Source organism: Dromiciops gliroides, chromosome 1, assembly GCF_019393635.1.
Source record: "Dromiciops gliroides isolate mDroGli1 chromosome 1, mDroGli1.pri, whole genome shotgun sequence".
NCBI lineage: Eukaryota > Metazoa > Chordata > Mammalia > Microbiotheria > Microbiotheriidae > Dromiciops > Dromiciops gliroides.
Genome location: NC_057861.1, coordinates 467,810,136 through 467,834,251, shown reverse-complemented (window position 1 = coordinate 467,834,251; position 24,116 = coordinate 467,810,136). Strand labels below are relative to the sequence as shown.

The 24,116-nt window shown below is 35.0% G+C and overlaps 1 protein-coding gene across 1 annotated transcript in view; it reads left to right on the top strand.

Annotated features, from left to right (window-relative positions):
* PGGT1B (protein geranylgeranyltransferase type I subunit beta) overlaps positions 1-24,116 on the top strand; it is a 41,862-nt gene that overhangs the window by 4,747 nt on the left and 12,999 nt on the right. Inside the window, 7 exon segments of the mRNA XM_043976881.1 lie at positions 1,031-1,149; positions 10,077-10,084; positions 10,086-10,121; positions 10,123-10,146; positions 14,952-15,103; positions 16,436-16,568; positions 23,754-23,799. Of these exon segments, the coding sequence (XP_043832816.1) occupies positions 1,031-1,149; positions 10,077-10,084; positions 10,086-10,121; positions 10,123-10,146; positions 14,952-15,103; positions 16,436-16,568; positions 23,754-23,799 (518 nt within the window).

Sequence of the window (24,116 nt, the reverse complement as noted above, 5' to 3'; positions counted from 1 at the left end):
ACCTATCATCTCGCCAAACCTTTAATTTTAAAATAAGCAAAACAAAGGTTTTATCAGATGGTATCAGGAAAATGTGTATAAGTAGAAAATTTTCTGTTAAAGTTAAATGCATAGAAATTCTTAAAATTATGAAATGAAGCTATAGTTTTATAGCAAATAATATTGTATATTAATTTTATTTGTAGTAGGAGATTGTTAGCTACATTAATCCCTGTACAAAAATACCAACAATTATTTCTAATACTGATTCATCATTGAATTTGGGGAAATATTTTTAATCTACTCTGAGACAATGCTTATATCTGATGAATCAAAGTTCTTTTTCAAAAGTCATCAAGTGTGGGGCAGCTAGGTGTCACAGTGGATAGAGCACCGGCCCTGAATTCAGGAGTACCTGAGTTCAAATCCGGCCTCAGACACTTAACAGTTACTAGCTGTGTGACCCTAGGCAAGTCACTTAACCTCAATTGCCTCACCAAAAAAAAAAAAAAGTCATCAAGTGTTTCTGTTCATTGCTCCAGATCATTATATGATCAGTTGTAATTTATACTATATAAATATATCTTACAGAAATATTTTCTTGGTGTGTTTATATGAATACCGAAAGTGACTTATTCTGACTAATTTTTACTTTAAGAAGCAAACATTCCCCTATAAGAATATCCTTGGCTGATTGGATAGAAATTGAGTTGTTCTGTATATTTTATAACTTTTCTTTTAGTATTGGTAATAAATATTATGATATTTTCTTTTATTAGACTATACAGACACTTATTTTTCACCTCCTGCATTTTTTAACTCATGTTTTGTTCTCAGGTACCCATTCCTCAGGTTCCACTCATGCTCCTCTGTGTTTTTATTCATCCTATGATTTATAGGAGAAGCAAGTATTTTTATTGGATTGAATAGAATTGAAGTACTATTAAAATTATTGCAAAAGTAGAATGAGTTCATCTTTGTCTATGATCATATGGAGTTCAATGGTTTGATAGTTATGGTGGAATTTTGCCCTTTTCCCTACATATTCTAGGTTGACAATTGCATTTTTTGCACTCTCTGGGCTGGATATGTTGGATTCATTAGATGTGGTGAACAAAGATGATATCATAGAATGGATTTACTCCCTTCAGGTTCTTCCCACAGAAGACAGTGAGTGAGTTTTTAGCATCTTTATTTTTTATATATTTTATTTCATATTGAGTGCTTTTGGTTTTTGGACCTAGTCTGTAGTTTTGCAAATCTTGAATTTCATTTTTTTTTTGTCATTTTGCTCATTTTTCTGGAAGTGACTGTGGAACAGGTTTGTATGTTCTACTTAGAATTAGCTAGCTTTTAGAAGGTAAAAAACAATTCATTAAAATGTGATTTTATAAATGTACAAAGCATTCTTTAATCATCTTCTTTCTGTATGCAAAACATGCTATCTCCTGAGCATACAAGGAGAAACAAAAACTCCCCAGGGAGTTTAACTAAATCTGGAACCAATCTGCTATTAAGGAAAAAGGGGATAAAAGTCCTATTTAAATGAAAGGTGATATTACTTCTTCCCTTTTGGTTTTGGGTGATGAGAATTTAGTTCATTGGCCCTTGAGCTACAGGCAAGCACTATACTAGGTTCTTCCAAGGTAAATTGAGGTGATCTGTCCCTTTCTTCCTCTTTTGAGGTCTGCTCAGTAACAAAACACTATGCTCCTCATAAAACAGAAATAATACATATATTGACAGCTAATTGTTTCTACTTTTCTTTTGTAATAACCTGTAAGAGGTATACACTCTGCAAACAGCTGGCCTAGTAAAGATAGGATGGGGCTGCCTTGATATATTTCATTTTCCCAGGAACTGGCTTTGGGGTTCTATCTCTGACCTTCAATTTCCAGTCTCCACTTTGGACTTTGTAGCATCCTGGTTAGTAAGAAGCTTGTTACTGCTTCTCAGTCTATGCTTTGAGGTATTTCAGCTTTTTTATTGGTCACTGCCTTCCTTATTGGCATGGTCCCTTGGCCTGTGACCTTAGCAAAACTTATTTGCTCATGTAAAATGGATCTTTATCAGGAATATTGCCAAGCAAGTAAAAGATTTGCATTGTTGCATTTCTTTTACTGGGAGTTGGGGGTGAGGATGGTGAGGTAAAAGTGTTATAAGGTAAATGGAAGTTTTGCCTCTGTGGTTACATTGGATACAACAAAATTTCCTTAAATTGCAGGGTAGAATGGTGTGTTAAAATAGCAAATTTTTATAGGAGTCCTAAAGGTGATTCCTTGGACAGGAGTGTTCACTTATAGGTGAACTATTTAAACCTCATATGAGGGCCAATTTAAGTTGTTTTCCAAGCTTTTATTAGCCATCCCAACATACCTAATTGAAGTGTTTGCATATGATCATATGATCACAGAATCTCACAGTTGGAAGGAACTTCAGAGGCTGTATAATTAAGTTATCCATACATAGACAAGGATCCTTTCTACAACATACCCCACAAGTAATTATCTAGCCCAGCTATGCTTGATAGGGGAAAAATTGTTCGAGTTGTAGAACAGGAACACTAATGCACTTTGGTGGAGCTATGGAATTGGTTTGGCCATTCAGAAAAAAAATGTTGGAAACAAAACCAAAAAGCACTTAAATGTAGCTTTTAATCTTGTAACGACATATTAGGCACATATTCCAAGGAGGTAAAGGACAGGGGTAAGGACCCATATGTGCAAAAATATATGTAGCACCACTTTGTATAGTAACAAAAACCTGGAAACAAAATAGGTGCATATCACTTGGACAATGTTCAAACAAATTGAGGCATAGTATTATAATGGAATATTATTGAAGAAAAATAACTGAAAGACTTCAGAAACTCTGATCACTGTGGATATTAAATTTCAATAAACCAATACTGCAAGATACCTCCTACCTCTTGAGAAAGAGGTAATAGACAAGAGTTGCCCAATAAAATATACATTCTCAGACATGACCAATGTGCTGTAGTATAAATATTGCTGTACAGTAAACATTTGTTATGGGAAAGGACTTCTACTTAGGAAGTTTTGGGTATGGGCTAGTTTAATGGACAGTGATAAAAAAGATCAGTTTTATTTATATATAATATATGTATTTTAATGCAAAGAAGAAAAATGCAGAAAGGGACACAAAGATAATGCTTTTACTACCTTGTTAAATTATTTCCATATAAACACATGTATATAATTTAACAGGGTAGTAAAAATATGCATATATTCATTTATACTGAAAAAAAAAAACCCCAGCTAAATAAAACAGAAGTCTCTGGTTTTAAACATGCCCCCCCCCTTTTTGTATATGTAAATGTGTGGGATGATTAAGTTAATAATAAAGATTTTTTTAAAAAATTTACTATCTCACCAAAATGCCTTTTCCAAATCTTTCCATCCTTCTCAAGCTTCCAGTGACTCTCCCTCTTCCAAACCTCTCAGCTGAGAAACTTGCTTCATATTTTGCTGAAAATATTGAAACCATTTGCTGAGAGTTTCCACTTCTTTCTTTTTCCTTCTCTCACATGTATCCCCAATCTGACACATCCTGAGCACTTAATAAATGCTTATTTGACTGACATTACATGACTCGGGTGTTTTCCTTCACTATGTCCTATACATGCACAAATCACGCCATTCCATCTTGTCTTTTCCAGAAGATTGTCTCCTTTGTCATTCTGTCTCTCACAAATTTTCAGTCTGTACCTATGGAGGCAGCCAGGTGGTGCAGTGGGTAAAAACATTGGTCCTAGAGGAAGGAAGACCTGAGATCGATTCCAGTCTCAGGTACTTACTAGTTGTGTGACCCTAGGCTGGTCACTTAACTTCTGTTTGTCTCAGTTTCCTCAACTCTAAATTGATCATAATAATATCACTTACCACCCAAGGTTGTTTTTAGGATCAAATGAGATTTTTAAAAAATATGTGTATTTACATACACACACACACAAACTATATATATTTAAAAGGCATTTAGTGCAGTACTTGGAACATAGTAAATGCTATATAAATGCTTATATCTCCTTCCCTTCCCATATCTCTCCCATCCTCAAAAATCTCTCACTTGATCTGTCCATCCTAGTCTCATTCCATATCCTTTCTTTTGTGACAAACTTCTGTCAGAAGGACATTTATAATTGGGGCCTCCATATCCCTTTCTCTTCCCTCTTAATTGTCTGACTTCCAATCTCATCATGCAGTAGAAAATGCTCTCTATAATTACAATGATCTCTTACTTGCCATATCTAATTACCTTTTCCCAGTCCTCATCTTTCTTGGCATCTCTACAGGCTTTGCATTCTCTTCCTTGATACACATTTCTCTGTGAGTTATTGAGACTATTCTTGCCTGTTTCTTCCTCTTTTCAGTCTCTTTTGCTAGATCTTCATCTGGATTAGGCCCACTAACTATGGATGTCCTACAGGGCTATGTTTGGGACCCTCTTCTCCCTCTTCCAATTTGTTAGGAAATTTTTGTTACATCAAGCCAAGTTATACCTCTTTGCAGGTTTCACACATTGCTGAGTACTTTCTCCTAAAGCAGTGTGTTTGGTGAGTACTTCTCCTTAAAGCAGTGCAAAATCTAATTCCTAGTTCATTTGAGGGTTCTCGATTTGAATATCAAAAGAATTCTAGCAAAACACAACCAATCATACATAAACAAAGCTATGTTTTCTGGATTATTTGAGGAATAAATTGTTCAAACTACAGAGTGTAACATTTTTGCTTTCTGCTTATACCTTGGGTCCTTGGATATGAAGACATTTAATTTTAATTTGCCATTTTTTAGTTCCAGATGTGAGAAGAACCAGATCTCCTTTACCTCTGTAAAGCTTCTCATAAATATGACTGTGGGGATTAAAATTGTCTAACCTACAATAAGAGACTGAGGCAGAGCTCTGAGCCATTGACACTTTATTAAAGGGTCCATGGTCCCCTCTAATGAAGTGGACCCCAGATCTTCCTCATGATCTGATATGCCCTCTTCTTCCAGGACCTCGTTTTTATAGTTTGATTCTCAAATATGCAGAGAGGCACAGTAAAATACAGAATCTCATTGATTGATAGACTTTGTTCTTGAGGACCAAAAATGACTTATGGGGGGGGGGGGCAAGGGTTTCCTAGCTTCAGCGAAGCATGGGGCATCTCCATTGACTTAAGTGGCCATAAGGTGGCCACCTGCTTATGTTGGACAAGAAAGAATGGTCCAGAGATACAAAAGTAAGTTGGAGGACTTTCCATGTAATTGAGTCACCTCTGCCACACTGGGATTAGTCACCATGACAAGGAAAAACAAGGGTGGAGGACCTCTAGTTAACTTCTATGATTAAGCAAGTGAACTTACAACAGCTCTGGGGCCTAATATACAGAACTTATAATCACTTCCCCTGTGGAGCCATATCAAACTGATTAATATTAATTGGAAGAGTAGAGGTCCAAATGAATTATTTCTCATAACTGTAAAATTTTAAAAAAATAACATTGTTTTTTGAATCAACTTATTAGCTGCATATCTGAACCTTTAATGAATCTGACTGCCAACCATCTAGATCTTGTTCCCAGATCCCAGAGACTTCACTGTCTCAGAACCTTTGGACAGGAGTTGGAAGCTTTATGTCAGTTGGGTTCAGCTCCTTAGTCCATAGCCCAGTGAACTTTTTACTCCTTTCCTACTACTTTGTATCTAGCTTTTGTCACTAACCTCCCAGTTCTTTCATTTATCCTGTTACTAATTTAACCTCTTTTAGTCAGGTTCTCTATTAGTAAGCAGTATTGGAGCTCTTACCAAATTGAAGGGTGAAGTACTATGAGACCAGATAAATAGTTAATGGTTCTTAGGGAACATAGGTAGACTTGTGAGAAGGAAAATGTAGTAAAGCAGATATTTAGGAGTATTCTGGATTTCCTTCTGTGTAGGAATATGTGAAATTCTCTGTATATCAAATTAATTAGCTTAGAGTTAACTAAAAGAAGGACGGGAATATTCAATAGTAAAGAAAAGTTATTAGTAACTCCTTAAATACAACATCTTTCTCTCCTCTTCCTCTTTTCTTTCTCATCATATTCAGTTATTGGATTTAAAGTAAAAAGGAATCTTGGAGATCTAGTTTACAGATGAGGAAATTGAGACCCAGAGATATCCTAATAGTATGATTTTATTATATTGCAAAACCCAACCATGAGCAATTAATAACTCTCCTGTTATTTAAGTAATTCTTTATTTCTTTAAAGAGTGCTTTGAAGTTGTAATCATGTAATTCCTACTGTAGTTTGGTAAGTAGATTCCTAGATTCTTTATACATTCTGAATGAAATTTCTTTATCTCTTCCTGAATTTTGTTGGTAATATACAGAAAGGGTGAGGGTGTTTGTAGGCATACTTTATGTCCTGCTCCTTAATAAAGTTATTTATTGGTTCTGTTAATTTTTACTAAGAATCTCTAGGATTCTCTTACTAACCCATTTTATCACTGCAAAAAGCTGTTTGTTTCCTCTTTGCTTATACTTCTTTCCTCAGTTTATCCTGCTTTATTTCAATAGCCAGGATTTCTAGAATTATATCAAGTAATAGTGGCAACAGTAGATATCTTCATTTAATCCTGATCTTATCTGAAAAACCTCTAGTATTTTATTAGATAGTGCTAGCTCTTAGTTTTAGATGGATACTATTTATCATATTAAGGAAAAGTCTATTAGTTATTATGCTTTTTATTAATTTTTACATAAAAATGTGTTCTTATGAAAACTATTGAGAAGTAGGTGACATAGCCTGCCTCATTCAAGAACTTTAGGGTTTTATTAACATATGTACTAGACAACAATACTCTTAACACTATAAAAGATTATATGAGTATGCATAACGAAAGCCATTTTTTAAAAAGTTAGAAACCAAGGAAGTGCCATACAATGACATGGGCTGAAAATAATTATTTTGACTAGTACTTTTCTTTTTTTTTTTATTTAAACATGTTATTATTGATGTAGAGAACTCTTAATTCCAATGCATAAAAGCAGTAGTCTTAGAGACCTGGTTGTGACTCTCCTAATGGCATACTGATTTGAATCCCGACTGAATTTTTCTAGCTCCCAAAACATAATTCTTCACTGGGTACTTTTTAGCTTTGATATTAAAACTGGAACAGTAGATGGTGCTATTAAATAACTTCCATGTACTTAAACAGTTGTGAGATAATTTCCTTGAACATGTTTAGTTTGTTACAGTGATTAGCATAATAGTCCTCCTTACCAGCTAGAAAGAAAAAAGAAATGCCTTTTTTGTCACTTATCCAGAGATTTGACCATTTTTGAATTTCTGATGAGTAAATTCACCACGTTATGATTAAATTGATGTTTTAAATTGGAATAAGCCTCATAGTTTTTCATAAGATTTATATTAAGCCCACTGGGCCTACCTATCATAGTACTTTGCTTAAGGTCAAATGGATCTTTGCTCTCATTGTTGTGGGATAGTCTCTCCATTCATAAACATCACATCATGTTTATGCCTTCTCATCTAATGAAGTTGCTTGCATTAGGGAGTCCACCCCATATGTTAGAGACATTCCTTTTTTTCCTCTTTACCAAGGTCACAAGAATACTAGTGGAATCCATGGGCTTTCACTTGACCCTTCCTCATTCTAATCACATAATGTAGTCCATCTTTCCAGTCATACATTTCTTTGCTAATGTCTTTTATTCTACCTATTCATACTCACTATACTTTTTTCCATTACCTTTTGGGGCATTATTGATGAGAGAATTAGAAGGGAAGTGGGATGTCTTTCACAAGCAGTATTCCAACTTTATTAGTAACTGACTATATCTTTACCATCACACAGTTGACAAAAACTTCAAGAAAACAAACACTCATTGTGCTTATTATTTATGTCCTAATAGAAAAAAAAGATGGATTCAGTTGAGCAGTAGATTCAGTAGTACTATCCTTAAAAGCATTCCTCCAACAGTCTCTCATTCAAATGTCAGAATTAGTCAGTCAATAAGTAATAATAATAATTGTGATGATGATGATAGCTAACACTTATATGGTGCTTACTATGTCCCAGGCATTGTATTAGAACAATCCCTATTCACAGGACCGTACTCGATTGCTTGACAGATAGGAGTGATGATGTTTTGTTTGTTAATATCAGGTTTTGCAGGTATCAGGTATTTAATAAATACTTATTGAGTTCAATTGAATGGGATTCATCTCTCTTGAGGGAAATTTTAGGTAAAATTTGAACTCTATTAAAAATTATAGGGAGTTCCTCAAGAGCAAAGAGTTTCTTTTTTTCTTTGTGGATCCTTCTGTCTTTTTTTTTTTTTTTAACGCAGGCAGATACATAATAAATGTATTTAGTTGGTATCAGGATAAAAAACTCTTTAAAGTTAAGCTGAAAACTGATGAGACTTTGCTATTTTTGGTGTTAATCTTTCAATCAGGTTAGTTCATTAAGGACAGTATCAGAAAGAGGCATGGAACAAATGAGGAAAAGCAAAACAAAAAAGATAATGAATGACCTGACCAATACTAACAGATATTTTTTGTTAAATTCTCAGGCAAAGAAAAAGAGCCTAGGAAAATATTTCTTTCTTTCTTTCTTTCTTTCTTTCTTTCTTTCTTTCTTTCTTTCTTTCTTTCTTTCTTTCTTTCTTTCTTTCTTTCTTTCTTTCTTTCTTTCTTTCTTTTGCTCGGGGCAATGGGGGTTAAGTGACTTGCCCAGGGTCACACAGCTAGTAAGTGTTAAGTGTCTGAGGCCAGATTTGAACTCAGGTACTCCTGAATCCAGGGCCGTTGCTTTATCCACTGCACCACCTAGCCGCCCCTACTTTCTTTTTTAAAAGAAATTTGGGGGATTTAAAAATATTATTTGCCAGGAAAAGCTTTTCAGTTTTGAGGAGGGGGTATCTTAGGAAAAAATGCTAATTTTGATTTAATCTGAACTCTCTGATTTTATCATGTGTATGGTATATTCCACCAGAGTGTATAAAATCAAATTTCATATATCATCTTTTTTTTTTAATATGTAGACACATCTGAGGTTTCTTGTCTTCTCACTAGTCATTTTTCTTCTTTCTGTGTCTGCTGTAGCTGTACTTCCCTTCCATCTTCTCTTTTCTGTGTTAATAATCAAATTATCATTTCTGGTTTTATCTATAACATTTTAAATATGAGTTTTAGTGAATGAGTATGTAGGCTGAATACTTTGCCTTTTCATGTTAGTTTTTAAATACTAACTTCACAAAATATCAGTTGCAAAGGATTTAAAAGGCTAACTCATATCAGAACAAGAGTCCTTTCAGCAGTCTACTAGACAAGCAATCATCCATCTTTAGCTTATAGACCTCTAGTGAGAAGGACCCTAGTACCTCATCTCGTTCTATTTTTAGACAACTCTTATTGTTGGGAAATTATTTAATTTTTAAATATTTCTGCTTTTTGGGCCAAGCAAAAGAAATCCAGTCCCTGTTTTACATGCTAGTCCTTCAGATACTTGAAGACAGTCATTACATAATTCCAAAGCTCCTTTACTCTGTTCAATATTTCCACTTTCTTTAACAATCCTTATGTAGTATCATCCCAAGGACTTTCACTATTATGAATGCCTTCCTTGGAGGGCTCTCCAACTGTTCTAGGGACTGTATGACTCATATTAGCCTCACACTGGAAAAGCCTAAATAAAGAGGATATATATTTTCTGAAAGTATATGTAAATATGTTTGAGACTGCATATTACAACGTAAGAATCAAGACCTCTGTTTAAATCCCACCTCTGATACATGGTGACTGGCTATGTATCCTTGGGCAAGTCACTTAATTGCCTAGGCAACTCCCCAATTCTGTAAATAGTAGTTGCTGGTCTATATTAATGGAGGAATTGAGAGGCTTCACTGGGAGTCCCCTCTACCTGAAATCACAAATGCAGACAAAAAAGGTATACAAGTTACCTATCCCTATACATCTCAATTGATAGCCTTTTTTTTTTTTTTTTGGCTTGGCATATTGCACTGTTTAACTACCTAGCAAAAATAAAGGTTCATTTTAACTTAAGTAAATATGTATGTTTATTTTCTAGGATCAAATTTTAAACCGCTGTGGTTTCCGAGGTTCTTCATACCTGGTGTATTCCATTCAATCCATCTAAGGTTAGTTTAGCTGTATGTTGGGGGACAAAAAGGGGCAGGGTGCATGGTACAAAGAAAGTTCAGAAGTGTGTTAAAATATCCATCGTTAGCTAGAACCAGGTTACCTGTGTTAATAGGGTACAGTAATACAGTAAAAACTGGGTTATTCCTGGAATACACTAGAATGTGGTTATTTCTAATTTTCTTCCTCTCCTCCTAAAAATACAAATCTTCAATCCAGCAAAGGTATTATTATTATTATTGTTAGTAAACAGTATTTCTAGAGAGTGTTATTTACCCTTCCTGCTATTTCGTGCAAAAAATATGTCTCTTCTTCCTCTGATTTTATAAACAGTGATTTTTTTTTTAATGTGGCTAAATAACTGCTCAGTTATAGGAAGAAGAGTAAGGGAAACATTAGTAGCAAACCATCTAAGGTAACATTTTAGGTGTAGGCAGGATGGGATCAAATTATAGGGGAATTTTGAAAGTTAAATACATTCCCCCCTTTATGCAGTCATTCCTTTATGGCAGTCCTAGAGCAACTGCTGTAATTCTTTTGACTTCCTATTTTGTCTACAGATGCTTCTCCTTCATTCTGTGCATATTTGACCTGTATCAAAAGTTTTTAAGGTACTGTGGATATGCAGTATTCCAAGTTCTAAATTCTGAAGACCAAGTAACCTTTCTCAATTATGACTTTAAAAAAAACCTCAAGAATTAGTATGTTCCTAATTTTTACTCTAGTAATTTATTATTTCTAATTTTAAGTCAACAGAAGATCATTGGAAAAAGTTATGAGGGTTGTATAACAGTTATATACTACATAAACTACTCATTTCAGTATTCTTTAAAGGAATGCTTGTTGAATTGATCACCTGATGCATGAACTCAAAAGATGAGTTTATATCCTAGTTCTAATGGTCAGAATTAAAGTTCAATGTAGACATTACGAGATAGAAACTCTTCTAAAATGATTTAGGTTGCTCTTTCATTTGAATCCATTAATAATATAAGACAATGATTTCTACTAAAATATTACTGTTGTTTAATTTTGGCACACATTATATCCTTGATGTTAACTGAACCAGTCTTCTATAAAAAATAAGTCTTGCAAGTAATAAAGGATTAAGTCTCTTCCTTGTTACTTTCTAGTTATTCTTTCCCCCACTCTTGTAACAAATAAGAATAGTTAGGGGCAGCTAGGTGGTGAAGTGGATAGAGCACCGGCCCTGGAGTCAGGAGTACCTGAGTTCAAATCCGGCCTCAGACACTTAACACTTACTAGCTGTGTGACCCTGGGCAAGTCACTTAACCCCAATTGCCTCACCAAAAAAAAAAAAAAGTTAGCAAAATAAATCAATTAATTGGCTGTATCTAGAAATATATGATTCATTCTGCATTTATAATTCACCACCTCTCTGCCCAAGCAGTAGGAAGCCTTTAGTTCTCTGAAGTCATGATTGGACTTCTGCCTTGATAAGATTTTCTTTTTCTTTTATATTTATATTTTATTTTGCATTTATTTTTGTTATCTTCTACATTCTTTTACGTTACAGTTTCTTACATTGCGTAAGCTATTCTCCTTCCTGATGATTTTATCTGCCAGCTTTGCTCTTCATCTTTTTGTCTTCTTAAGTTTCATAGAAGTCTAATAATTACCAATTATTTTAAATAATAAATACTGTGAAGTGCTTATATTATTCAAACTTTCACTGCATATTCCATTGGGCTGGAATCAGTTACCATAAAAAAATGTAACCACTTCATGGGATTCATTATTTGCACTAATTGGGACTCACCTGGAGTCATTTGCTATGATGCAATATTTCATTAAAAAATATTTCATTACCTTCATATACCACAGAAAGTATTCACTTATTCCCCAGTTACTGGGCAACAATTTTGCTTCTAGTTCTTTGCTACTCCAAAAAGCACCACTAGAAATACTTTTGTATATATGAGACCTTTTCATTTATTCTTGACTTAGTGTTGTTTTTTAGTCAAGTGTGGATCATACTGTCCATGGAGTTTTACTGGCAAAGAAAGTGGTTTGCCATTTTTTTCTCCAGTAGATTAAGGCAAACAGAAAGTGACTTGCCCACAGTCACACAACTAGTTAGTGTCTTGAGTCTGGATTTGAACTGAATCTTCCTGAAGTCAGGCCTAGTGCTTTGTGCACTGAGCTACTTAGCTGCCTCCCTATGCCTGGTAGTCATATGCTAAATAGAATAGCGGTAGTTTTAGTTACTTCTTCAGTATAATTTTAAATTCCTTTCCAGAATGACTGGACTAATTTCCGGTTCCACCAACAGTACATTAATGTACATATCTTCCTATATTTTCAGCTTTCATTTTGGATTATTTTTGTCAGTCAGGGTCTGAGGTGATTGAAACCTCAGAGTTGTCTTAATTTTCATTTTTTATTAATGATTTAGAACATTCTTTTATATGATTAGTGATGACTTCTTTTGAAAAGGGCCCGTTCATGTCCTTAAAGTGGCCTTTATCTTACATATTTGTTTCAATAAGTCTCAAACATCAAGACTTTTATCAGAAATAATAGCTGCAGTGATTTTTCCCGTTTTACTGTCTCTTCTAATGCTAGCAGTGTTGATTTTATTTGTGCAAAAACTTTTCAATTTTATGGAATTAAAATTATCCCATTTAATCTACTATAATCACATAGCCTTTGCCTTTTATTCAGTTTTATTTTTATTTTCAGTTAGAATTTTCTCTATGTCCTTCCCCACCCATCAAAACAAAACAAAGCAACAACAAAATAAATAAATAGAACCCATTACAAAATATGTATAGTTGTGCAAAATAAATTACTGTATTAGCTATGTCAAAAAAAATTCAAACTGCATTCTGAGTCTATCCCTTGTCTATATGGAGGTTTCATGCTTCATCATGAGTCCTCTGAAACTGTAGTTGGTCATTGTGTTGATCAGAGTTCCTATGTCTTTCAGAGTTGTTTGTCTTTAAAGTGTTGTTATTGTATAAATTATTCTTTTGGTTCTGCTCACTTCACTTTGCATTAATTCATACAAGTTGTCTCAGGTTTTTCTGAAACCATCCTTTTCATCATTTCTTACAGCACAGTAGAATTCTTTCACATTGCATAATTTGATCAATCATTTCCCAGTTGATGGGTACCCCCTCAGTTTGCTATCATTAAAAGATGCTGAGAGAGAGAGAGACAGAGAGAGAGAATATGTGTGTGTGTGTCCTTTTTCTCTTTTATCTCTTTGGGATATAGATATACTATTTGGCATCACTGAGTCAGTTTTTAAACTTTAAACTTTTTGAGCTTAGTTCCAAATTGCTTTCCAGAATGGCTGGACAATTCACGGCTCCATCAATAGTGCATTAAAATACTCTTTTATGACAGTCCCTCCAGCATTTGTCATTTTTCTTTTTTGTTGGCCTAGCCAATCTGACAGATGAGAGTACCTTAAAGTTGTTTGAATTTACATTTCTCTAATTATTAGTGATTTGGAGCATTTTTATATGACCATTGATAGCTGGAATTCCTTTTTCTGATAACTTCCTATTCATATCCTTTGATCATTTATCATTTGAAGAATTGTACTTATTCTTTTAAATTTGACTTGCTCCCCTTTATATCTTAGATATAAATGAGACCTTGGATATAAATAAGGCTTTTATCAAAGAAACTTGCTGCAATCAATCAAAAACATTTATTAAGTACTATCTGTGTGCTAGGTGCTGTCATTTTTTTCTCCCTATTTTCCTTTTTCCTCTAGTTTTAGCTGCATTGACTGTATTTGTGCAAAAACATTTAAATTTTATATAATTGGAACTGTCCATTTTACTTTCTTCCCTCTCTTCTCTCTTTTTGGTTGTGAACTCTTCCCCCACCCATAGACCTGTCAGGTAATTTCTTCTAATTTGCTTATGTCAGCCTTTATGTCTAAATTATGTACCCATTGGTTCTTGTCTTGGTATATGGTGTGTAACCTATCCCTTGTTAAGAATTCTTCCTTTAGCTATACAAGGTACATCCTTCTATTAGCCTCTCATTTCTTTATTATATGACCTTTTAGTTATGCGATTTATCCATTTGGAACTCGTTATAAAATATAATCCAAGATGTCGATGTAAACCCATTTCCTACCAAATAGGTTTTCCCAGTTTTCCATTCCAATTCTCTCTATAGTTGGTTTTCTCCTGTTTGGTTTGGTTTTTTTTTTTAGCTTTTTATTTTTAAACTTTGAGGAATAGGATTAAGCTGATACTTTGGTAGACTGTCTAAAAGTCCCTCAATTTCTTCTGTTCCTTTGTGTTGTGTCTGATTGTTTAAATACTTTGGAGAGTGGAGCATATCAACTGGGTAAATATTTTTCTCATTTCCAGGATGTTAAATTGGGGAGGGAGGCTGGATTTTATTAAAGTTATTGCAAATATTTTCATGATATTAATACTTTTAGTGCTCAAGTTTAGAAAAAAATTAATTGTATAGTCTTTATCATTCAGAAGAAAGAGTACCTGATTTAACTATAGCTTGAATAAACTAATGAATCACAGGAAGTATTTATAATATATTTATAATGTTGGCAATTTTGAACTTAAGCAGGATAAATTTTAAATTTATATTGGAATACATGTAATGTCCATTGTTATTGATATTTGTATGTGATAGAATTGTGGTTTTTCTTAGACTTCCTTTAAGATGCTTTCCACCTGTAAAGTATTAGGAAGTTAAATCTAATCTGATTATTCACTAGTCATGTAACACTAGTTTGTTTATTGGTATGACAACCAATTTCCTAATTGTAATTGTATTATCATCTTAAATTTAGGATCTTGGCACAGCTCATCCTTACGACAGTGGACATATAGCAATGACTTATACTGGTCTTTCATGTTTAGTTATTCTTGGAGATGATTTAAGTAGAGTAAATAAAGAAGCCTGCTTAGCAGGATTGAGAGCACTTCAGCTGGAAGATGGAAGGTATGATTAATTCTTTGTCACTTTTTAAGAGATAAGTTACTTGATTTGAATAGATATGAATGAAATAAAAAGAGGGGGTATAACAGTTTTTTCTTTTTAGTATTTTAAACTCTTATTTGAACCAACCAAAGGTTGGTATGAATGACAACCTGTATGTAGTTGAATTCCTAATAAAGAAAATTGCCTCTGATTCCTTTCATGATTAAAAATGGTGATTGTTGTAGTGGCAATAATCTTTTTATTAGATCCAAACAATATAGAGTAAGTACCTAATTAAATAATCTTTTCCTTCAGAATGGAAGTATGTGGATAATTTTGAAGAAAACATGGGGTTTTTTTTGAATGTCAGATATTTATTAAGTGCCTTCTGTGGATTGGGCACTGTTCTACCCTCTAGAAGTGAAAGTACAAATAATTAAACAATTTTTGAAGCATGTGGTGATCACAAAGTGCTTTGTAAACCTTAAAGCATTTTACAATTCCTAAACTATTGTTTTTAAATTAGAAAGGAACTTAACCCTCATTGTCCAGCAAAAATAATAAAATAAAATAGAAAGGAAACCAGTGAAGTAAAGAAATCTAGTAGTGAAGTAATAATAAAAGGAAAATGTTGGTATAAATATAGAAATAAATGTATTAGTTTGAGTTTAAACATAATTTAATATATTCTGGGATTTTTTTAAGTGGAGGTTAAATTAGAACTTAATAGCATATTATATAGACTTGGGGCTCTAATAACATTGTCAAGACTGCTTTAATAGCACGAAATTCAAGTTTTCATTTACTTCCTGGCTCTGCTTTTATCATCTGTGGTTGACCTTCTAATAGAAGAACCAGTTCAGTGCTACTAAGATTTTACTGTCCACAGGATATTCCTAAATAAAGAATAGGTTTTTTGCAACTAATATATTGTACTTTTTAGAACTACAAAGGACCTAAAGGTTAATCTAGTGGAATCCTCTAGGTGAAGAAATTGAAGTGAAACAGTTAAGGACTTTATTTTTTAAAAGTAAAGCATTGTTCTCAGGCTATATTCTTCTTGAGGATTTCCTTATTGGATCCTAGGGTGGGGACCTCGGATGAGAATTTAACTGAACCTGCTATCACTTGACAGTATCTACAGAATATCTGATTGAAATATACCAGACAATAAGCATTTATTAAGCACCAACTCTCTCAGGCACTGTATTAAGAACTGAGTACATGAGTACAAAGAATGAAGAATCCCTACTCAAAAGGAACTTATATTTTAATGGGGAGAAACCATTGTATGTGTAACATAAAAACGAAGTGAATAAATATGAATATATGCAAAATCTTTATTTCTTTCAGTTTTTGTGCTATACCTGAAGGTAGTGAGAATGACATGAGGTTTGTCTACTGTGCTTCCTGTATTTGCTATATGCTCAACAATTGGTCAGGCATGGACATGAAGAAAGCCATAGACTATATTAGAAGAAGTATGGTGAGTTTTGCTGAAGAATGCTTTTTCCCCCTTTGTTACTTAATAGAAACGATTACATATAACATCTTAAAGTTTTCAAATTTCTTTACCTACCATATCCCATTAAAGCTTTACAACATCCCTATGGTTGTTGTTTGTCCTTCGTTTTTGAAGAGGACCAACGACATCACGGGGCAGTGTCTTGACTTGTTCATAAATTGGATTTAAGTGAGGCAGAGTTGCACAAAGTTGTCAGCCTCACTGTCTCTTCTCGAGTCATTGAAGTGGCAGGATGATTGACGATTGTCTGGAATGCAGTAGATGACCATGGTGTCCTTGATGCCTGACCATGCTTCATGTCCATTGGAATAAATTGTTCTCATCTGCCCATTCCTCCAGGGAAAGTCTTCATGTACTTGGGGTAGACATCTCCCAACCTACAGACAGGTTTGAAGCCTGTTGCTTACCCTCACCCTGGGTTAGCCCATCTGCTGAGATGGTTTATCAGGGTGTGGCAGCTGCGCCATATTACAGCTTCTTGGAGCCACATGTGAGAGTTGAGTGAATCAGGTGGATACTGAATGTAGATGAGCAGCCCTAAAGAGCCTTGGCAAGCCCTCAAACGAGGTGCTAGTTTTCCTGAACACCCCATACAACCTATAGATGAGAATAGGTACTATAGTTATTAACCTACAGGAAGGAACTTAGACTTGCAGAAGTTAGGTGACTTGCTACTAATTGTTGGAAGCTAGGTCTTTTGATGTAACATTGGGCAAGTTTCTAAACCTCTCTTAATTCTAGTTTCCATATTTGAAAAGGGATGACCTTTTTTCAGCTCCAATTCCTGTGGTATTTAATGAGATTTGCCTTGATATAATTTTAAGATCTTCTTTAGCCATTCTTTTTTTTTTTTTTGTGAGGCAGTTGGGATTAAGTGACTTGCCTAGAGTCACACAGCTAATAAGTGTTAAGTATCTGAAGCCGGATTTGAACTCAGGTCCTTCTGACTCCAGGGCCAGTGCTCTGTCCACTGCTCCACCTAGCTGCCCCCTCTTTAGCAATTCTTTTTTTTTTTGTTTTTTTTTGGTTTTTTGCGGGGCAATGAGGGTTAAGTGACTTGCCCAGGGTCACACAGCTAGCAAGTGTCAAGTGTCTGAGGCCAGATTTGAACTCAGGTCCTCCTGAATCCAGGGCCAATGCTTTATCCACTGCACCACCTAGCTGCCCCTCTTTAGCAATTCTTAATGACAATAATTTGAGATTGATACTATTTTCCCTTTCCTTCTCCTTTATAAAATCACGAATAGGATAAGGACTGGACATTCAGGACACAGCCTCTTCACTTGTAATCTTAGAGAACTATGAACTGCTATTGACCTCCCTGGCTTCCTTTAAGGCCCACCTAAAATTGTACCTTCTACAGGAAGCCTTCCCCAACCTCTCTTAATTCTAGTACCTTACCTCTGTTTATTATTTTCTATTTGTGCTGTATATAGCTTACTTTGTATATGTTTACATGTTGTCTCCCTCATTAGATTGTAATCTCTTTGAGGACAGTATTTTTTTCTCTTTTTTTCTTTTTTTCTTTTTTTTTTTAATTACATATAAGGTATTTTATTTTTTCCGTTACATGTAAAGATAGTTCTCAACTTTTGTTTATACAAGCTTTACAATTTCAGATTTTTCTCCCTCCCCCATCCCCTAGACAGCAGGTAATCTGATATAGGTTATATCTATATATCTATATACATATACATATATATATACACACATAATAACATTAATCCTATTTCTTCATTAATCCTGTTATAAGAGAAAAAATCAGAGCAGTAATGCAAAACCTCAAAATAGAAAAAAAACACAATAGCACCCAAAACAAAAGAAATAGTATGGTTCAATCAGCATCTATACTCCACAGTTCTTTTTTTTCTTGGATTTGGAGATCCTCTTCTATCATGAGTTCCCTGGAACTCTTCTGTACCATTGCATTGGTGAGAAGAATATAGTCCATCACAGTAGGTCAGCACTCAATGTTGATGATACTGTGTACAATGTTCTTCTGGTTCTTCTCATCTCACTCATCATCAGCTCACGTAAGACCCTCCAGGTTTCTCTGAACTCCTCCTGCTCATCATTTCTTACAGCACAATAGTATTCCATTGTATTCATATACCACAACTTGGAGGACAGTATTTTTTGCCTCTTTTTATATCTCCAGTTTTTAGCACAGTGCCTAGCACATAGTAGGTAAAAGAAATTAATATTATGCTGTTATTATTTGTGATCCACCTTTTTTGAATTTTAGTTAAAACCCAGTGCCTGAAAAGGAGTTCCTACCCAACTGGAAAACCTAATTTCTGTTTAAAATATAAACAGAATCCATTCTAGGTAAGCCTTTACCTGGAGGACGAGCCCTCTGTCCTTGTTCCCCTCCATTAAAGTTTAGGGCAACCCAGCTCATGGAGGAGAACAATAGCTAGAGAGCTCTGAATGGCTTCTCCTTGCCCAGATTCTTGAGACTTTATAGTCTCATGATCATGCCATGTTCTCAGTAGGAGGAACTGAAGACTTTTAGCCCACCTCCTTATTAAATGTCCACCAGTCATGGGTTATTTTCACCTGTGTTTTAGGGTTTCCCTTGAAGGTTTTGGTTACAGAGAGAAATTCCAGTTTATTGATTGCTGGCTAGCCTAATTAATAAATTGATTAGTAATTACCCAGAGAGTCTGTCTCTTGATATTTGGATTAATCTCATATACATTTAATAGTGATTGATCGATTGATTGAAATGATTTGTCCAGGGTGACATGGACAGTAATTTTCAGAGGTGGAACTAGAAACTGGGTCTTCTTACCTCCAAGGCTAACTTACCCATTATGCTGCCTTACTAACTTTCCTAAAATCATGAACATGAATTGGTGCTTTTTTTCCTGCTATTTTTTCCTTTTACTAGATTTTTATAGATTTACAAGATTGTAATTTTTTTAAGTGTCTTGCTGTTTCAAAAACAAATTCTTTTGCTGTAATTGGATCATTATTTTATTTTTTAATTGGTTCCTTGCAAAGCAAAGACCTATAAGCATTTGTAATGAAACAGTAAGTTATACTGTTTTTTAAGGAGAAAAATAGATGTGGGTTTTTTCCCCCTCTTTAGTTCTGGTATAAGCAGTTTACTGAAAAAGCCCATAGAGTACCATTAAGAAGGAAATATAGTTTCATTGCAAAATTCCTTTTTCTTTTTCTCTTTTATAAGGTTGAGTAGAATTTAAAAAAAATTTTCACTTTGCAAAATATATTATTTCCCAAGTATGAAGTTTTGTTTTGTTTTGTTTTGCAGGGCAACAGGGGTTAAGTGACTTTCCCAGGGTCACACAGCTAGCAAGTGTTAAGTGTTTGATCCTGGATTTGAACTCAGGTCCTCCTGAATCCAGGGCCGGTGCTCTATCCACTGCGCCACCTAGCTGCCCCCCCAAGTATGAAGTTTTTAAATGCTTTTAAGTCAACAAGGTATTTTGGTGTAGAGAGTTATCTTTGGAATCTGAAAAAAATGAATTCTGGACACATATTAGCTGACACTGGGCAAGTTACTTAAACTCTAAGTGTCCTAGGCACCCTTGAGACTATAAGATGCAGAACACTTGCTGTATGCATAAGTAGAGAGAATTTATTCCCTGTAATTTCCTTACACCAATAAAATTGCAAGTTTGGACAAAAAAGTTTTAACATTTCATAATAAAGTTTAGAAAGAATGGAAGATAATGTATAGGAAGGTTTGCTTTTAACTAAATATATGAAAGTGTTTAATAAAGTTTATAAATAGTACAACTATGAAAATAATTCAGGGGGCAGCTAGGTAGCGCAGTGGATAAAGCAGCAGCCCTGGATTTAGGAGGACCTGAGTTCAAATCCAGCCTCAAACACTTGACACTCACTAGCTGTGTGAGCTGGGGCAAGTCACTGAACCCCCATTGCCCTGCCAAAAAATAAAAAAAGAAAGTAAGCTCTTTGAGGGTAGGAACCATTTAAAAATAATAATAATAATAATAATAATAATAATAATAATAATTCAGAGGTACATAACGAGGCTGGAAGACTGGACAATAGGACTTATAAAGAATACATAAGAATAGTAAGTGTTAGGAAAGAAAGGAGTGAATTAGTCATGAGAGGTGGTTTGACTTTGAAATATATGAATAGGATTTTTATGAAGATAATTTAATTGTTAATTGTTTCTGTCCACAAGGAAGACATTTTTGGAAATTTTTTTTTAATTCCCAAAAGAAAGCTCTATGTTAGCTATGTGAGGCATAAATCCAGATAAAGATTTCTATACACTGAAACATGTTTACAAGGGAGTCACTATCACTTAGCAGAAAGTATTATAAAAAAATAATTATTCACTAGCTAATCTAACCTGGAAAATTTATATAATTTTGGACTTATGAAAAATTATAACTATATGAAAAGATATAGGTTTAGAGAAATTATAATTGGGCCGTGAGTCCCATCTGGATCGTCATTAAATGTAAAAATATTTTGATGACTAGGCCTAATTTTGGGGGCTAATGCTGATTGGAGGACTAATCTGGGGACTTTTGACTAATGGGCTGACTGTTATTAATTTAATGTGGGCCGTTTATAAAGTTCCACCACACTGCTCCACTCCCAAATTGATAAGCAAAATATTAAGAAGCCTCTTAACTAAATAATCAAAGCAGAGTTTATTTATGAGATACTATTTAAAATTAAGAATACAGGGAAATAAAATGTACAACCTGAGTGCTTTGCTGTGTCTCTTTCCCACCTGCTGCCTTCGACCTTTTTTAATACAATAAGGGCCTAGCCACCTCTCGCCTCAGGGTATTCAGGTCCTTTATTCTAACTCTGAGCCCCTTTCACTTTGTAAATCCCCCTGCTTCTAACTTTCCTTTCCTTACTGCCACTGCTGAACCCCTGTGTTTCTCTCTCACCGACCTTCTGTCTGTTTGCTCCGTCAGTCTGACCTTCGACCTCTCTTTTCCCTGCTCCTAGTCCTTCTCATCTTCTCCTGCGTCCTTGTAGCCCCATCTCTAGTCTGCCATGCTCCAACCTTTCTAATCTCGTCAGCAGCCTCTTGACTTCTTCTTGTCCGTCTCCTCTCGTCCGTCCGAACCCTTCTCAGCCCCCGTCTCCTAGACCAAACTCCCTTTAATCTAACTCCCAGGTCTATATATACCTTTTCTTCTCTCCACTCAAATCTCGGGGCTTCCTGTGCCCCCACAGACCAAGCTAATCTGCCAGCCAGGGCTGTGGCTGGGGTGGGGGGGTGCGCTCCAGCCTCACGTACCTCAGCACAGGCTACCCAAAGCCCAGCATCTCTCAGATACTTCCGCTCAGGTCAGAGGGAGCTGGGGGCTTTTTCCCCCCAGCTGTCCTACCCAGCGTCTTGCACAGCCCATGGGGCTTTCTGGCTCAGCAGAAGCAGAAGGGGAGGGGCACCAGCCCCTCCCACACAGAAGAGACCCTGAGGGCCTAAGGCTTTGCAATCTCAGCCCAAGGTAGGGTCCCCAAATCAAATAAATTTCCACAGTATACTGGATTAGGTATATAGTCCTATAAAAGGAGGGACCAGAATCTAGAAATTATATGGCTTTAAGCAAATTTTCTGTGCTTTGGCTTCATCAAAAAAAAAAAAATTAGAGAATTGGGGTATATGGCCTCTTCCAGACTTTCAAATTCTGTGAATCTGTGAAGTAACAATATTTCATCTGGAAATCATAAAGAATAACATGTAGTCTGGCCATCAGGTTAGATGTTGGCCTAGATGACCTTCTGAGGTCTCATCAGTCTTGGATTTTGTGCCAAAAACCAATTTTTGCTTTTTAAATTTTTAATTGTGCTTATAAAAATGTAAATAAATGAAATGTCATTATGGATATTTTTATTTAAATGTAATATGCTGGGGGCAGCTAGATGGCGCAGTGGATAAAACACCGGCCCTGGATTCAGGAGGACCTGAGTTCAAATCCAGCCTCAGACACTTGATACTTACTAGCTGTGTGACCCTGGGCAAGTCACTTAACCCTCATTGCCCTGCCAAAAAAAAAAAAAAAAGAATAAGACCTAAATGTAATATACTTAAGCTTACATTAAGGGCTGGAATGGAGCTCAGAATTCTGCTAGTCTAGAGAGATGAAGTGACTACCCAAGGTCAGTCACACAGTAGCAGAGCCAGAATTCCAACCCAGATACTCTCAGTCCATATCCAGTGTTCTTTCCACTTTGCCACACTGTGAGATGATACTTTTAATAATAGGAGGGAAAGCATGTCTTTTGGCTACTGTTATATGAAGATGTGCTATTTTGACTATCATTTATTTATTAGTAAGACCTATTTATCAATGAATTTTTATTCATTTTTATTTATGCAAATGTTCATCTATCACTGTTTTTATTATTAGCCTTTGGAAGCAACAAACTTGAATTATGATAGTAAATATATTTTGTAAATTAGTTATTTGAACATTTAACTCTAACAATAGTAGTCTATATTTATATAGAAGTTGATAGTTTTTCAGAACACTTTCCTGACAGTTGTGTGAGATGTAGGCATGCTTATAATAATGTAGAGAGTGAACTATCCTAATGCATCATAAGATAATAGAATTAAGAATTCTAAGGGGAGAGAATGGATTTTTAAAAAAAGAAAATTAGACCTACATAACTAATTTAGATGATCACGTTATGGAAAATTAATTCCAATATGCAGTACTTTAAAATACATTTTTTTTCAATTTGCCACTGATTAATGGAGCAAAGGAAGGTCAGGTACTTGAAAAGGCTGTCCATCTCTCCATCCTGCCCTGTATTTGTGAGGAAAAATAGTATTTTTGGAATCGCAAAAGAGAATAGTAGGAGATAAAGTAGTACTTAATTTTGTCTATTGGTGACTTTTAAAGAAGTGCGTTCTTATATTTTGTCCGAGCTTGTGACTATTGGTATAGGAAAATCACAGGGATATTCCCTCTCAATGCAGCTAGCTGTTCAGCTGTTCATATGGTCTTAGAGAATTACCTGGGACAGTGAGAGATAAAGTGACTTGCCCATAGTCACATAGGCAATTTGTATCAGAGGCTGAAATTTATGACTCTCTTATTTTCTTTCCACTAAGCCTTATAGCTTTTTAACTACTATTTCACAGTAAACAGTATTATTTTTATTTTTTAGTCTTATGACAATGGACTGGCACAGGGAGCTGGACTAGAATCTCATGGTAAGATATCTTTAACTAGTTAACAATATAGAGTTGGGGTTTTTCTCCTTTAAAAATGTTGGATTTTATGGGGCAGCTAGATGGTGTAGTGGATAGAACACAGGCCTTGGAGTCAGGAGTACCTGAGTTCAAATACAACCTCAGACACTTAACACTCACTAGCTATGTGACCTTGGGCAAGTCACTTAACCCCAATTGCCTCACTAAAAAAAAAAAAAAAGGTTGGATTTTAGCATTGGCAATGCTACCTTTTGACAACTTTCATACAACAGTATTTTATTCTATATAGTGGCATAAACTCTTCCACTTCATCCTTA